Genomic DNA, 17,198 nt, shown 5'->3' on the forward strand with positions numbered 1-17,198 from the left:
TCCGGAGACTCTTCATAGCCCCTGCTGGCACGAGGGGCCAACAGGCCCCAAGCATGTGCCGCCCTGTCGTGACTCCGACGGGCGCTAAATCAGCTGACGACGGCTCCTGCACCAGCACTCGATGACTCAACGCCGGGCTGACTCACACTCTGGCAGTCGCAGCAGTGTTTAACGGCGAGTTGGATGACTCTTGACTACACCCGGCGCCAGCCGACACCTGGTCCAGTTCGTCCCGCGATGACTCTGACTCTTCCTCGCACCTGACGTGCACTTAGCATGAACTGCCTCAGCCCCCCCCCCCCCCTCAACAGACCCGGCAGCTATGACCTTTTGCCCCGTAGGTCGCTGTCGCGTTACGACCAACCAACGCGCGTCGCCACTGCACCCACCGACGGCATCTCTAAAGTGCATGACTAGCCAGATAGCCCGTGACTCGTGGCATGACTCACCCCCACACACTCGGGCTCCAGCCGCAGAGAGGAGCGGGAGGCCGACTCCGACTCGTCCCGCCCGCCTGAGTCAGAGTCGGAGTCGGAGTCGGAGTCGCCGTCGTCGGCCGCCGGGCGCGCCAGCGAGAGCAGCACCTCCGTGCCGGCCAGTCGCAGCACGTGCAGCACCTCCTGAGGCAGCGGCCGAACCCCCACGTCATTCCCCGGCCGGTTGACACCTGACCGTTATCATACACATCAACGCAACGGCCCGGTCTATTTGGCGCGAAAGCCGCGCGAGTGGATGCATGCAGGTGCCTGGGGGCATATACGTGTCAGCGAGTGCCAACGCTGGCGCGCGGTTCGTGTGAAACTCGCAAACTGCGAAAGATGCGCGTACGTCACCCCGCAAGACACGATCCTTCCGATTTGAAGACGTACGGCTCGCGCGCTGGCTGGTATATCGCAAAGTATGTCACGCACAGGCGCCAAGTATAGCACGCACATCTGGACCGCTCCACTCCTGTTATGAAAACGACGGACCGAGCGTGGTGGGCAGTGCCAAATGGGTCGGCGCGTCGGGAATATGTCGCTTGCATCTTATGCAGATGCAACACGAGCCGTACTCCGGCAAGCAGATGCCTCTAGACACGTCCATGCCAACACAAAGTCTTAAAAACGAAGAGCAGTTCATCTCGCTCATAAAAGAGCAAACACAAATGCCTGCAAACGCCAGGGGCGCTCTACAAAATAGCAACAGACGGACGGAGACAACGCCGTTCTGGGGGCATACAGCATGCACAGGACAGCCTGTGTAGCCTGTATAGACAGCCTGACAGCCTGTATAGCTGCCTCAGGACAACGCCGTCCTGGGGGCAGACTTCTCGGCGTCCACAGTCATATCGGATCAAAGTATACCTTCCACTTCCAGGAGCTGCTGAAGGAGGACTACTTCCCATCGCTACACTACAGATATTGCACTACATTTCACGAACACAAACTGCTGCGGAAGACTTACTTCCCATCGCTACACTACAGATATTACACTACATTTCACAAACACAAATTGCTGCTGAAGACTTACTTCCCATCGCTACACTACAGATATTACACTACATTTCACAAACACAAACTGCTGCTGAAGACTTACTTCCCATCGCTACACTACAGATATTACACTACATTTCACAAAAACAAACTGCTGGTGAAGACTTACTTCCCATCGCTACTCTACAGATATTACACTACATTTCACAAACACAAACTGCTGCTGAAGAATTACTTCCCATCGCTACACTACGGATATTGCATTACATTTCGCAAACATATACTGACTTTCGTCAGAGCAGAAAGAAAACAAAATGGCCTTTCCCCCTGGCCCATAACTACTGATCGGCTAGCCAGTAAACACCGCGCTTCTGCCAGCTAACTCCTGATGACCTGGACCGTGGCAGCAGTACTGACATGGACGGAAAGGCCCCGGTGGCGGCAGTACTGACCTGGACGGAGAGGCCCCAGTGGCGGCAGTGCTGACCTGGACGGAGAGGCCCTGGTGGCGGCAGTACTGGCCTGGACGGAGAGGACCCGTTGGCAACAGTACTGACCAGGACGGAGAGGCCCCGGTGGAGGCAGCACTGACTTGGACGGAGAGGCCCCGGTGGCAACAGTACTGACCAGGACGGAGAGGCCCCGGTGGCGGCAGTACTGGCCTGGACAGAGGGGCCTCGGTGGCGGCAGTACTGACCTGTACGGAGAGGCTCCAGTGGCGGCAGTACTGACCTGGACGGCGAGGCCCCGATGGCGGCAGTACTGACCAGGACGGAGAGGCCCCGGTAGCGGCAGTACTGACCTGGACGGAGAGGCCCCGGTGGCGGCAGTACTGACCTGGACGGAGAGGCCCCGGACGGGCATGTCGTTGACGCGCAGCAGTACGTCTCCCGGCCGGATGCAGCCGGTCAGCGCCGCCGGCTGGTGCGGGAAGACGCGCTTCACGCGCACGTGGCTGGGCCAGGCGGGCGCCGCACTCTCCACGCTGAGGCCGAGACCGCGCGAGCCGCGCGTCACCGTCACGTCCCAGCTGGCCGCTGCCGGCACCGTCAGGTCAGGTCAGGTTAGGTTAGGTCAGGTCAGGTCAAGGTGACGCCCGCTGACGCCGTCACACGGGTCACAGCCCGGGCGCCGGTGGCGACGACGGACCGAGGTGCCCGGGGCGGGCTGATGACAGCTGACGAGGACGTCACACGGCATACCTCAGCGCCAGCCCAGAGCGCCACGGCCTCCAGCGTCCGCTGGCGTGTTCACCACCAGGGGACAGTAGAGGCATAGCCAATCGTGGCAATAACGGGCGGCGAGAAGCTCCTCCGATGCACCTCAAGCCGCGCATGGCGACGCAGTGACAACACGGTATTACTTATCACATCAGCCGTGAGAGCACGCACACACCCTTTTAACGGTACACAAAATCAGCACGACGACCGCGACGGCAGCCTCATGTGATGACGTCACGGCCTCGTGTGATGACGTCAAAATGCATCCTATGACGTCGCAGCTCAGGACAGTGTCTGACAAATGCGCCACAGCAGCCGACACCGAGCCGGGCGAGCCTAGCGTCGGCTCCCGAACGGCCGCCTCACGCACCTTCGCGGGGCGCGGCGCGCCGCCGGCTCTGGCCGCTGCCCTCGCGGTGACCCCTGGACGACCTCTCGTCCTGCAGCGGCTCCAGCCAGATGTCGCTGCCGCGCAGGTTGATGCTCATCCCGAACCTGGCGGCGCCGGCACACACGTCCGTCACACGGGAGCGCGGAGGCTGATGCTCATCCCGAACCTGACGACGCAGGCACGCACGTCCGTCACACGGGAGCGCGGAGGCTGATGCTCATCCCGAACCTGGCGGCGCCGGTACACACGTCCGTCACGCGGGAACGCGGAGGCTGATGCTCATCCCGAACCTGGCGGCGCCGGTACACACGTCCGTCACGCGGGAACGCGGAGGCTACTACACCGGAAGAGGCGCTCCTGATCACACCTGAGAATGTGGAACACTCCACACATCAGCCTTCTCCGGGCAGTAAAGACCATGGCACGACTGCACACAAGCTACGTTCGGTTCCGGCCGCCAGAAGTTTTCGCGTGCCCGTCTCCCAAAAAGATGAGAGAGGCATCACGCCCTGACGTAACCTGAGCGGTCGGTATGTAACCGCAAGATGACGCGTTCGATTCTTGCCAGCGGCAGCTTTCAATGGTGCACCTGCCGATGGTGCAACAGCTACAACGTCGGCAAGCTCCGTTAGAGTGGTACCATCAACGGCATGAGCGCCCGCGGATGTCCGTGTTAAACTGATGTAGTTCGTATCCAGTGTTCGCCTGTGTGAACTCGCGCCCAGCGCTGGTCTGACTCGCGCCCAGCGCTGGTCCGACTCGCGCCCAGTGCTGGTCCGATTTGCGCCCAGCGCTGGTCGGACTTGCGCCCAGCGCTGGTGCTGTCAGACAGCAGTCCCGATCCGTCCACCCCAGCCTGACCAGCTGGGCCGCAGATCACTACCGCATGCCCTTCAGCAGACTCTGCTTGCGCTGGTGACAGTCCAGCGAAGCGGCCCAGCAAGGGTGATGGTGGCGCGCTGCTTAATAATGGTCGGGCTCCACTGGCTGGTCGATCGAAGGACCGGGCAGCGTTTATCGAGCCGAGTGTGGCGGGGTGCTTCGTCGGTGGTGTGGAGTCCAGCACTAGCCGGGCTTATGCCAGACATGTCACGACACACACGACCGAACGGCAGTGAGACAGGTCATGTCTGGTGAGACAAATCACGTCTGGTGAGGCAAATCACGTCTGGTGAGACAAATCACGTCTGGTGAGACAAATAACGTCTGGTAGGCAAATCACGTCTGGTGAGACAAATCACGTCTGGTGAGACAAATCACGTCTGGTTAGGCAAATCACGTCTGGTGAGACAAATCACGTCCGTCGAGACAAATCATGCCAGGTTGGGCAAACCACGTCTGGTGAGACAAATCACGTCTGGTTAGGCAAATCACGTCTGGTGAGACAAATCACGTCTGGTTAGGCAAATCACGTCTGGTTAGGCAAATCACGTCTGGTGAGACAAATCACGTCTGTCGAGACAAATCATGTCTGGTTGGGCAAACCACGTCTGGTGAGATAAATCACGTCTGTCGAGACAAATCATGTTTGGCGAGACAAATCATGTTTGGTGAGACAAATCATGTTTGGCGAGACAAACCATGTCTGGTGAGACAAATCACGTCTGGTGAGGCAAAACATGTCTGGTGACACAAATCACGTCCAGGATACAACAGAGACCAGGATGCAACACATGACGAAGTGCATCATGTTCTGAATCCAACTGACCATGATACGGCAATAGAGTTAAGATAACCTCCTTATTATAATTATATAAGTTATATTCGTTAAGTAAGCGGTAGTTTTTCTATCAAATGGCCATTAATCGTCTGCAGCGCACCGCTGAGGGTAATCCAGCTTACTCTCTTTCTAGGGCCAAAATCTCCAAAAATAAGCGCAGGAGCTCGGCTCGTGCCTACAAAGCCCTACTGTTAATTCTAATGGCATATCAACTTGCATTGCTCAATGACGTCTCTGGTCGCACCTCGTTAACCGGTACCGCCCAGTAACACCATTTCGAAATAGGAGACGAACATTTAGCACCCACAATGGGCCTCGCGCAAAAATAGGACATCCGCGCTCCGGTTGATACACAATACCCCCCGCGGCCCCCTCGGCTGTCTGTTCGTGTCGGAGCGGCGCCTCGCCAGCGATTGAGGCGCGGTCAGGGCCGGCAGTTTGTGTTGGACGGGTCTCCCTGGCTGGCGGCTAATCACCATGTCTACCCGCCCCGCTCCACAGGCGCCCGGCTGATGCCACCAAAGGTCAGCAGAAGCAGTGATTCACATGAAAAACCGTGTGATCCCGCCGACCTATACACCTTCTCCGGACCGTCCACGATGACTGGATTAAGGCCTACACCGTGGAAATTCTGTACAAAACTTCATTTTATATACCGGTTATTAATCAAAACGTCCCCGGTTTTTCTGAGCCCCACTGGACTAGCGCCTTTCATCCGTTTTCGTTGTATTTACGAACTACACTTACGACGCAAGCACGACCTTGTTTCTATTCTTTTTGAACCCGTGTCGCAAATGCTAATTCAAAATATGAGAAGCATCTGTTCCATCCATATACCAACTCAACATGTCCCCAGCAATGTCCCTCCAGTGGCCGGGACGTCCCGTTTGTATTACATCACGCTACTCTGTGATAATGCGCCCGTCGACATGCCCCAATATATAGCTTCCACATTGTCAGGCCGCACTGCACTGAGATACTGCACCCGCCGGCAGGTCCAAATATATAGCTTCCACATTATCAGGCCGCACTGCGCTGTGATTACTGCACCCGCCGGCATGTCACAATACACAGCTTCCACATTATCAGGCCGCACTGCACTGAGATACTGCACCCGCCGACAGTCACAATACAATATCAGGCCGTGCTGCACTGAAATACTGCACCCGCCGAATGTCCCAATATATAGCTTCCACATTATCAGGCCGCACTGCGCTGTGATACTGTACTCGCCGACATTGTCTTATATATAGCTTTCAAATTATCAGGCCGCACTGCACTGTGATACTGCACTCGCTGACATGTCCCAGTATAAAGCTTCTACATATCAATAAACAGGCTTGCGAGCTCGAAGCCGTGCCGCCATAACAATATGCTATGAAAAAATCCCGTCACGTTGGCCGCACTTACCCACCTAGACGAACAGCAGGTGTTACCTGTCGGCCGGATTCAGTCGCGGGTGTTACCTGTCGGCCGGGTCCGGCCGCGGGTGTTACCTGTCGGCCGGGTCCGGTCGCGGGTGTTACCTGTCGGCCGGGTCCGGCCGCGAGTGCTACCTGTCGGCCGGGTCCGGTCGCGGGTGTTCCTGTCGGGGATCCAGTCGCGGGGTGTTACCTGTCGGGGGTCCGGCTACGGGTGTTACCTGTCGGCCGGGTCCGGTCGCGGGTGTTACCTGTCGCCGGGTCCGGTCGCGGGTGTTACCTGTCAGCCGGGTCCGGTCGCGGGCGTTACCTGTCAGCCGGGTCCGGTCACCGGTGTCACCTGTCGGCCGGGTCCGGTCGCGGGTGTCACCTGTAAGCGGGTCCGGTCGCGGGCGTTACCTGTCAGCCGGGTCCGGTCACCGGTGTTACCTGTCGGCCGGGTCCGGCTGCGGGTGTTACTGTCGGCCGGGTCCGGTCGGCGGTTTGTTACCTGTCGGCCGGGTCCGCCTGTGGGCGTTACCTGTCGGCCGGGTCCGGCTGGGGCGTTACCTGTCGGCGGGTCCGGCTGCGGGCTGTCCTCCTCATCCAGGCGGTAGGCTCGCTGGCGAGACGGCGACGCGTCGGCGAGTGTCTGCTTGCGCGGACACAGCACGTCGGCGTACGTGCAGAGCAGAATGTTCTGCTTGCGACGAACGCAGTCCACCATGGCTGGGTCTGCCGCGTCACTGGAACACGGAAATGACTTGTGACAACACTGCGATGGGAGACGGCGTTGTGACGTCACCGCAATAGAGCGCAAACAGTTGCGCTACGCCGCTGGAGCGGCAGGGTTCGGAGGCATCGCTGAAACAAGACTATTATGCGGTTGTCCGGTCGGCGCCTGAAGGCGTGGCGTCACCCGAACGGGGGACGGGTCGAGGCGTCGTCGGAACGTAGCACGGCGACTGGACCAGCGAACGGTTCTGTGGCGCTACGGGCAGGGAGCAGTCTTTGAAGTCAGTAGACGGGGCAGCGCTGGGAGTAGTCAGTAAGCATACCATGGCCAGCTGGTGCCGTCACCCGCCCGCATGACTGCACGAGCTATTTTGGCGCCAATGACGGCAGTGCCGAACAGGGCGGGGCGCGGTCAGAACAGGCAGCCGCCTGCGAAGCTTCTGCCGATGGAGCGCTAAGGCCCCGCCGCCGACGCATAACCCGCCACCACCACTAGAACGACTCTCAACCAGGTAACGCCACCCTAATGACCAGCGACATCCCACGAGCCGATCACGCCCCGGCTGCCGGGCGGTTCCGGCATCCCGGCCTTCGGTGTTGATGTTAGCAGGAGCAGCCCCGTTATCAGGGTCAGCGGGCTGGCCGGCGCTCGATCGGCGCCGATGCCGCAGCAGCCCAGGCTGCGGCCGAGCCCTCAGGCGGAGGCACAAGCTGAGACCGAGACAATGGAGGGTATGCCGTGCGAGCGCAGCCACGGCGCGCGCGCGTTGAGGGCGTGCAATTGGTCGTGAGCACGCATACCGCGGTCGCTCACTGGAGCTTAGCACCCGGCGCCGGCGGCCCGACGGGACCGTGACATCGCGGGGAGTCCCCACGAGACAATGGACCTGGCGGGGGGCGGCCTCACGAGACCGCGACCTAGCGGGGGGGGGGAGTCCCCACGAGACCATGACCTGGCGTGGGGGCAGGCCTACACGGGCCGCGACTAGCGGGGGGGGGCGTTCCCCACGAGAATATGACAATGGCGGGGGGCGGCCTTACGAGACCGCGACCCAGCGGGGGGGGGGCGGGCGTCCCCCACGAGACTATGGACCTGGCGGGGGGAGTCCCGTGAGACAGTGATCTGGTCGTGAGCGTACCCACGAGACGTGATCTGGCGGGAGCGTCCCCACGGGGGAGTCTCCACGCGACCGTAACCTGCCGGGAGCGGCCTCACGAGACCGTGACCTGGCGGGGGCGCCCCAAGAGACCGGCCGGGGACGTCCCCACGCGACATGGTGGGGGCTCCCCCCACGACACAGTGAACCTGGGGGGATTACCCAGAGATCATGACTGGCCTTGGCCATGGGACGAAGCAACAGCGACCTGACAAGATGGGTAAGGTGGCTCTGTGTTCGGGCGTCCGCCCAGATGGCTGCACACAGCCGGAATGATTGCGTCAATTCGACCCGAGAGAGCATCCGAATCGTCCAGAGAGCTGTCAGTTCGCCAGAAGGGCCGTCATGCCGTCCAGCAGATCATAACAGAATCAGTCGATGGGTCACGTTAGATCGCCACCTCAAACGGTCATTCCCGTGCGTTCCGTTGAGGGCCCATCACAAGCCACCGGGCACTGGTCTCGCAGTCAATGTCCATCATTCACACCGATGGCAGGACCAGTCACAGACCATTTACAGGCCAGTCCAGCCACCAGAGCACCCACCGGCGCGCCCGAGTTTGTAAACAGCATGTCTCTCAGGTCACCAACACTCACCACGTTGGCCGGAACAGGTCACTACCTGACACGGGGCCGGGGCTGAGGGCAGCGCACCGGGCGGCTGGCCGAACCGCATGCCCTGCCCTCGCCACCGGTCCGGGCCGACCGATGCGCGCAGCCGGGCCCGGCGCGCGGCGCGCCCACCTGTGCGATGCGGCCGTCGTCGTCGGCGGCTGGGCTGGTCCGTCGGCGCCGCGGCCGGCCGGCTCTGACTCACGCGCCGTCCGGGCCGGCTGTTTGTGTTGGCCCGCCGCCGGCGCCGCTGCCGCCGCCGCCGGCTCGTCTGATGCCGCGCCTCCCCTCCGGCAGCCTGCGGGCAACAGCCAGGTCAGCAGCGTCGTCCGCAGGCTCGCCGCCCACACCACGGCCGCCGCCAGCCAGTGCCAGCACATACCGAACACGACGGCTCCGCGGCGGTGGTGGGGGAGGGGGGGGGGGGGGGGGAGGAGTCCCGACCACGGGTGCAGCGAACCGGGGTGCAAACAGAGCCAATACTGGGAGGGGAGCGACGTCAGCGTCGGTCCCGCGACATAGTTCCCGGATCTGATGGTGGGGCAGAACATGGACTTCGTACCCTCTTTGAGTTTAATGCCTCGTAAATTTGCTCAACATTAATCCCGCCCCTCTGCAATACTGGAAAGAGCTCCGGGTCAGAACAGGAAATCGCCAGTAATCCCAACCAAAGGAGAGAGAGAGAAGAGAAATGCCATTTAAGAATTCGAACATCCTCGACGATCAATTGAATAAGGCTGAAGCGCTCATACTCCGGTCTACAAGTGCACCGGCCCTGGGGATTAGCTTATCATGTCCTGAGCATTGTTGAATCGTGCCCTGAGCCCGTGTCAATATCGGGGCTCAATTATTCGTATCGAACTCAATAATGACCTCGGCTGGATTTGGGGCAGTTAATCTTACAGCCCAGAGTAATGAAGGTAGAGTCAATCAAACGGCACCTTCTCGTCCCGAGGGGACATCAGTTAATAACGAAACTGCCTGGGACATCGGTCAATAACGAGACTGTCTGCGTCAACGGACGCTGAGTGGTGCGCCCCCCGCCACAGCTCCATCTCCTACATCATCCGCACGTCACCGAGCACCAGTTCACATCCTACAGCCATCACAGCCGGCGGCCTGCTGCCTGAGCGTGAGCTGCTGACCACGTGTGGCCAGAGAACCGCCGATCTCGGGCGGTCCGGCTGAGGACCGCGACCTCGGGCAGTTCTGGCCGGAGGACCGCCGACCTCGGGCGGTCCGGCTGGAGGACCGCGATCTTCGGGCGGTCCGGCCGGCCGGAGGACCGCGGGCCTCGGGCGGTCCGGCCGTAAGACCTCGGACTTCGGACAGTCCGGCCGGAGGACCGCCGACCTTGGGCGGTCCGGCCGGACTCTGTAAGGCACCGCTGCCGGCCGCCGCCGTCGGCGCCTCTGGCGGGGTTGACACCACCGGGAAGCAGCGCCCGCCAGGCCCCCTGGCCGAGAGAACGGGCTGCTGGGGAGACGGAAGACGATCCGACGGCGGGCAGTGGAGGTGGAGGCGGTGCTCATGTCCCCTTTGCAATGCGCTCCCGTTACAAAATGTCAAATTTTGCTACAGGATTGTCGGCAAACCTACGGTCTTTTAGGCTCCATTGCTTTCCTTTATTTGCAAATTAATAAGCAAAGTACACACCGAACTCCGAAACCCGCCACAATAACGACAAATTCAACGTCGGTCAGAACCTGCTTATATTCGTGGGAACTGATTTCATTTGGCTCTTAAAACTTAAACATGATGAAGGCAGCAACCAAAAGCTCGAAATAATTCGGAATTTACGTACGGGCACTGTTTCAACACAGAGCTCTCTCGTGGGTTTCATCAGCCAGCTGTCCACGGCGTGAAATGTGTTTCTTTGCACACACGAACTTCGGAAAGCTCTTGCAGGGTAGTCACCATTTGACCCTCCTATCACAAGAAGCGCGGGGGAGGCTCCCCGCCCCCTCTCCCGTTCCTACGCCCACGATAGCTGCGTAGGCACGAGCCGAGAATGCCAGCTGCTTGCATCAACATCAAATCCCTGATCCAACCTCACCTGCTCTGTGCCCGCTCCCTGCCGAACACCTTGGCGCCTTGCCAGAGGTTGCCCGCGGTCAACTATGAAAACAACAGGTCGGTGGCCGGCCGACAGGAGGGGGCGCGGGGTCACGCGGGGTCGCACCGCTGAGGGCGTCGTTGCCGGCGGCGGGCGCGCGTCCGGCGGCGAGCTGCTGTAAGGCTTCAGCTGCCAGCGATCGGGGCGAGCGACACCGGCGGCAGCCAGACACCGTGCCGGCCAGACAGCAGCCAGACGGCAGCCAGACAGCAGCCAGATAGCAGCCAGACAGCAGCCAGACAGCAGCCCAGACGGCAGTCAGACAGCAGCCAGATAGCAGCCAGATAGCAGCCAGACAGCAGCCAGACAGCAGCCCAGACAGCAGCCAGACACCCGTGCCGGCCAGACAGCAGCCAGACAGCTGCCAGACAGCAGCCAGACGGCAGTCAGACAGCAGCCAGACACCACGCGGGCCAGACAGCAGCCAGGACAGCAGCTAGATAGCAGCCAGACACCATGCCGGCCTACAGAGGCCGAGGAAACGCCCAAAACCAACATCTGACTGGAACGGTGTTGCAAACGTGCCCCGTGGTAAGCGCTGGGTTTGTGGCATTCAAATATAGTTCCAGAGACCCCCCGCCTCGCCGCCATCCTGCCTTCCAGTCGCGGCGGCGGATGTCGCTTCAGCTCACGCTGCGTAAGTAGGCTCGCGCCCAATGGTGCTTCGTTGCACCTCCTCCACATCAACAGGCATCGCAATAACAGACGGCCTAGGCACTTTGTTTTGAGTGGCGAACGTTTACGTATAATTCGCGGATGTAACGTGCCATTTTCACATCGTATACTTTCGCAAAGCTCCGTAGTTCATACAGCACGATAGTGAAACAGCAAGCAGCAGCGTCCATTTGCCCTGACGAAATCGACGTCTGCGTGCACATGTGATTAATTTTGTGACTGAACAGCAAGCCTGCCTTGGGATTTCCATTTCTGAACCCCCCCCCCTCCCTACCCCCCCCCCTCCCACCGCACATTCTTGCCAACGCTCCTAAATGACAGCGGGCCTGCGCCTTCCTGTTTTGAAACAACGAAAGACAAACGCTCGACTTGCAGCATTCCACAGCCCGAGTCGCGACGTCACCTGGCTCGTGTGACGTCAGAGCCTGCCCCCCCCCCCCCCCGCCACCGACAGGCCAAGGTGCGCGTCCGCGCGCACTACCCCCCGCCTAGGGTCACTCCGCAGGCCCGCCCCAGCGGCCCGGGACGTCCCGAACGACCCACGGTCTCGTCGCGATGCCGCCGTACAAGCCCAGGCCTGGCAGCACGCGTACCCAACCAATGGCACTTCCCGTCGCGGTGCCGAAATTCGGCGATCCGTACAATTTTCGCCGGTACAGAGCACCGAGGTGAGTGCAGGGGAAATATTGGCAAGCGTCTTCGAGGCGCATGCCGCCACAGTGAAGCCGCGATCCAATGGAAACCCAACTCATAACGGTTAAAAGTCGCAGGCGTTACGCGCAGTGAATGATCTTTATGTCGACACTAACGATTTGTGTTGTCAATACTAACGAGCGGAACGGGTCCAAATCCAGTTCACCATGAAGAGCAGAAGTCAGCGCGTTCATCGCGTGTGATTCTCAAACTGTCAGAGGGGGCAAGCGTCCCCTGAAACGTGCCGAGCGGTACGGGCGCGCATCGCTATGAAAATCGGGGAAATACCTTCCTCATCGTTGCCAATGTTGGTGCAATGGCAAGATTCAAATGAGTCATATTTCATGCCCGAAAACATTCACTAGAGCGTCCAAACGATTTAGCGTAGGCCCCCCCGCGTGAGGAGGACATTCGTCACCAGGGTGCAACGCCGTGTTGACTGCGCAAACGCCGGTCGAAGGCCGGAGCAAAACTTCCGAACGCCGACTCGCGCGCGAGGGCAGCGGTGAAACTTAAAGGTTACGGGGTCAGGGCAGGCCTTCCTAACATGTTAAATGCCGCGTGTCCATCTTCCTTTACGAATCCTGGATCCGCCACTAAGCGTCGCCCCGTCCCTAGCCCCGCCATATACGCAGCCCATTCGCTGCACGTCTTACTGACCTTTTGTCTGAACACAAGAGCAAAGTGGCCTACATCTGCGGTGAAATTGGTCTTGAGGGGCACGTTGGACAAATCTTTACTTGCTATCAGTCATATCATTGGGTTCAGATCGGCCAGATGGCACGGGTGCTTTCGGGGGTGGTTCGGGCCTGATATTTACAGCCTATGGGAGCCGCATCAGTACGGATCGATGCTCATCAGTGTAAGCTGAACAGGCACTTTTTCGGCTGATACCGCGCTCAGATAGGAACTCGAGATCGGAGATTCTACCTCTTAGATTAGAAGAACGATGGAGCTACATGCTTTGTGCTTTATAGTGGGATGCTATCTGCACAACTTGTTACTTAAGGTATCAAACTCGGCGCTCAAGCTGAGGTCGCCGCTGGGTCACTCCGCATGACCTGGCTTGACATGTCACGAGCTGTCGTGCGCAGATGCCGGCCGGCCGAGCGGCGACCTCTGGACCGGGGGCACAGGCGTCGCTCCCCACACCGCCTGATGACATATGTCTAGCATTCGATGACATATGTCTGGCAGTCACGGCTCGTCAGCAGGTGAGCTGGCAGCGCATGGTCGGCCGACGCATCGCATTCGAGAACGCTCGTCGCAGCTCAAGGTCACCAGCGGCGCTGCCAAATTGTATCGGGCGCGCTGCCAGACTGTATCGGGCCAGCTGCCAGATCCTGGTGGCTCGCAGCACGCGCGACCATGACGCTCCTCAGGCGACCATGAGTTGTTGAATGCTTTCACGAGTTGAATACGTCCCGCCAGTACCCCTCCCTCACCCCGGCGTCGAATCACCCGAGTGCCAGCGCAAAAGTATGTGCTATATTGCACAACTGATCCGGCGCCCTTCAAAGCCATGCGAACCGCGGCACGTGGGTATGCAGGAAACTCGTGTGCTTGCAAATTGGAAAGCACACAACTCTTTGAGTTTCAGTCCGAACCGTTCCGAGTGGATGGATTTCTGGGATCAGAGCGCACGCTAAGCAGTGCTTGTTGTGTGAGCACTGGCCCTTACCATCCGGTCGAGAAATTCCAGGTTGTCAGACCTTGTTGGAAAGAAATCAACCTGCCGCAGTGTTCGTCCCAGTCCATCCAGCTCTCTGACGTCACTTGACCCTGGCCCTGGGATGACCTGTGGTCGGTGGCAACCGCTGCCGCTGGTCAGAGGTCATTCCAGTTTAAGCGGGGAAAACTAACGCGTTTCGACTGGCAATAATAATTTTAAACATGCATTCTGATTAAATGTACCAAATATTTCATCCCACTCTGAAATTAGCACCCAGATGCAAATGAACAGGTAGATACCTAATAGCAATGGACACCGAACGTACTCCAGTAATATCAGCTGATGCGCCATGTGCAGGGTCTGAGTGGTCCCCATTGAGATACGAAAAAACATCCCAAATAGCCCATTAGGTCTAAAAGTCAGATCCATATGTACAGCCTCCATTCTCAGAACAACACTAAAAATGTTCGACTTGTTCAAATCGTTTCAAGTGATAAAACCCCATACCGATCTGATATCCCAGTTATGGGTGTTTGCAAGCCATTTCCGCCTCCTTCAACGTCGACTTGCAGTCGCCGTTATCGTGAGGATGTCTTTTGTTACTGTGTTGAAATCCACGCTGCCCGAGCCTTTCCAAAACGACTTTCTGCTGATTGGTTTGTTGTCAGTTATCGACGCCTCAGTGACGTTCGACTGTTAGCATCGGTTGTACAGCCCCGTGCAGAGAGAGACACCGTTAAACCCCGTCACGGACCACTCGCCATCGTGGCAGCTGGCGGAAAGGCCAAGGCAAGCATTTTTAGGTTTACTGGCATGGATGCTGTCTCAAATGACGAAGCGTTTTAGTACGAATTTCATATGCATTTGCGAAGTCCAAAGGCAAAGCAAATGACCGCGAAAGTAATGACAAACTTCGATTTTCAGATCACAGTCGGATTATTTTCCGGGTACGATCTAGGACATAACCCGATTGCCGTCTTTCATAATGTAGCAGATAATTCGACTGATGTGATTCGTTCTTGACAATTGTTATCCATGCCTTGAAGTGCAGCTTCGCGCCTAAGCGAGAGATTGGCCTGCCTCAACAAAACGACAGACTTCTTTCTGGCGTGGATGAACCATGCACATGTTTGGTGGTGAGTTAGCTTCCTGGCTATTCCCACTTCATCATCATTATCTTATTCAGATTAAGTCTCGATCTTTTGATTGGATGGATTTCTAGGATCGACGCTCACGCTAAGCACTGATTGGTGCGCAAATCCTGGCCCCAGCGTCCGATCACGAAATTCCGGGTCAACGGCAGACTTTTACAGTGAAAGTCCAACGCACCGCAATGCTCGTCACGGCCTGTCCTGCCCTGTGACGTCACCTGACCTCTCACACAGCCGCTGTCATCGGCCGCAGGCCATCCCAGTCGGGGGCAAACAGCGGGCGCCTCACTAAAGCGATTCGAACCCACTTCGCCACGGGTGGGTTCGTGAGACGGCAGGCGCTCCTACCAACTGAACTATGGGGACCGGCTAATTATCGGAGATCTTTGGATGTATGCTCGCGTTCGCATCGGTTGGTGGTTGTGGCGACAAAAGAGGCTTGAGGACCAATGCCGACTGTCTTCAAGAACATTTGGTTTTCCAGGATCTCACAGAAACGGCGACACTAGTCCAAGCATTCTGATAACCAACCAGATCCCATGCACACAAAATAGCAACACCGGACGCCAAAGCATGACATTTAACAAATCACTCGTAAGCACACAGCCAAGTCCGGCGCAGAACGAGTCACGGCACTAGCGTCCACCTCCCCGGTCCGTCACAGCACGTGTTTTGACGAACGGCCTTGGACGAAGCCAGGGCGGCGGAACACAGCGGCGCGCCGTCCGTCCCAGGGCGGCTTTGGGCGGCCGGCCGGCACGTGGCAGTGCCAGCCGGGCAGGGTGGCGCGTGTCGTCCGTGCCGGCCGCTGGCCGCCGGCGGCCGACCCCCGGTCACGACCCCGGCAGCCGGTCAGTGACGTCACCGCGCCGGACGGACGGGCGTGCTCGCAGGCGGCGGCGGAGACGGCCGGCAGGCGCCGTGTCAGACCAGCTGACCGGCAGAGGCCAGAAGACCAGCAGACCAGCGACAGACAGAGAGAGGGGCCGCTGGGTTGCCACACATCCGGGACCGGCCAAAATACCTGCGCGCGCAGTGTACGGCTGAGCAGGACATCCGTGACAAGGACGTGGTGTAACGTTTAGAACCGTCTGACCCCCGGGAGTGACCGTGACCCATCGTTGGTCACGTGACCCACAGCGGTTCTGGCGCGGCATCTCTGATGGGGTGAAGGCCTGCCCCACCAGCAGCCCAGGTGGCTCTCTGTCACGTAACGCACCGGCGTCGGCTGCGTCCGGCCCTATGCCGACGGGCAGGGAGCATATCCCGTGCACCACCTGCCCGGTACCGTCCCCCCTCTGCCCGGCCTCCGCTGCACCCACGTACCCGTGCAGCCCGTGCACGGCTGTATCCTGTATATCCCGTATACGAGGCCTCCCTCGCACATGGCCGACCAGGACAGGTATCCAGACGCCTCTGGCGGCTCTCCGAGGCAAACCACTGCCCAAACAGGCGTCATTTGTCAGAGGACTGGCGCCCCTCCAGCGCCAGCAGCGTTCTTCAGGCGGAGGCAAGCTCTTTCCCAGCGAGGACCGCACGGCCACGCGCTCCGCCCAGCCCGTCCACTGACGGCAGGTCCGGAGGACACGCGGCGCTCCGTCCAGCACGTCCACCGACGGCAGGTGCTGAGGACACGCGGCGCTCCGCTTCCTCGCTCGTGGCGAGTTTAGACGCTGCGCTACCGAAAAACACAACGAACGCAGGCAACAAAATGGGTACCAGAAGCACTGCACATCTGGGAAGCCAGATGTGTGGGGTTCGATTCCCCGCGGCGCCTGCCCCTACTACCGGAGAACGAGGCAGGGAACGCCATAAAGCCTGCACTGCTGAGTGCGTCGTAAGTCACCACAGCCGACGGCAGGCGATTCGAATGCGAAGGCACACCGCGCGATGTCAGCAGAGGCCTGATACGCATCCGGCGAGACTCAGGCTCGAGCGCACTCCAACACACGGTGGCAACGCGCTCGTCGCAAGGCGCAGTGTGAGCTAGAGTAACCATCGACGCGGCGTGTTTCCTTTGCCCGGCACAACTTAAGTTATATTGGATATTGACAGCAACAGGTGCGGTTGCTTGCATCCAATCATCAACTAGTTTTGTGTTGATCTTGCTAAAAATCGATCATTCTGGCCGATCATGTGGAAGGATGTGGATGATGAGGCCGGAGAAAAGGAAAGATTGTGT

General features: G+C 59.2%; 1 protein-coding gene across 1 annotated transcript; it reads right to left on the bottom strand.

The window, feature by feature from the left end:
* Positions 1–359: 359 nt before the first annotated feature.
* On the bottom strand, positions 360–3,495 carry LOC119104498 (putative protein FRMPD2-like). Its single transcript, XM_037228212.1, has 3 exons — positions 3,066–3,495; positions 2,313–2,512; positions 360–620 (listed from the first exon to the last, which is right to left on the bottom strand). The coding sequence occupies exons 1-3, from the start codon at positions 3,181–3,183 to the stop codon at positions 414–416; spliced, it is 525 nt and encodes a 174-aa protein (XP_037084107.1). The 5' UTR covers positions 3,184–3,495; the 3' UTR covers positions 360–413.
* Positions 3,496–17,198: the final 13,703 nt, after the last annotated feature.

Source organism: Pollicipes pollicipes, unplaced genomic scaffold (genome assembly GCF_011947565.3).
Source record: "Pollicipes pollicipes isolate AB1234 unplaced genomic scaffold, Ppol_2.1 Scaffold_6052;HRSCAF=7182_pilon_pilon_pilon, whole genome shotgun sequence".
NCBI classification, from domain to species: Eukaryota; Metazoa; Arthropoda; class Thecostraca; order Pollicipedomorpha; family Pollicipedidae; genus Pollicipes; species Pollicipes pollicipes.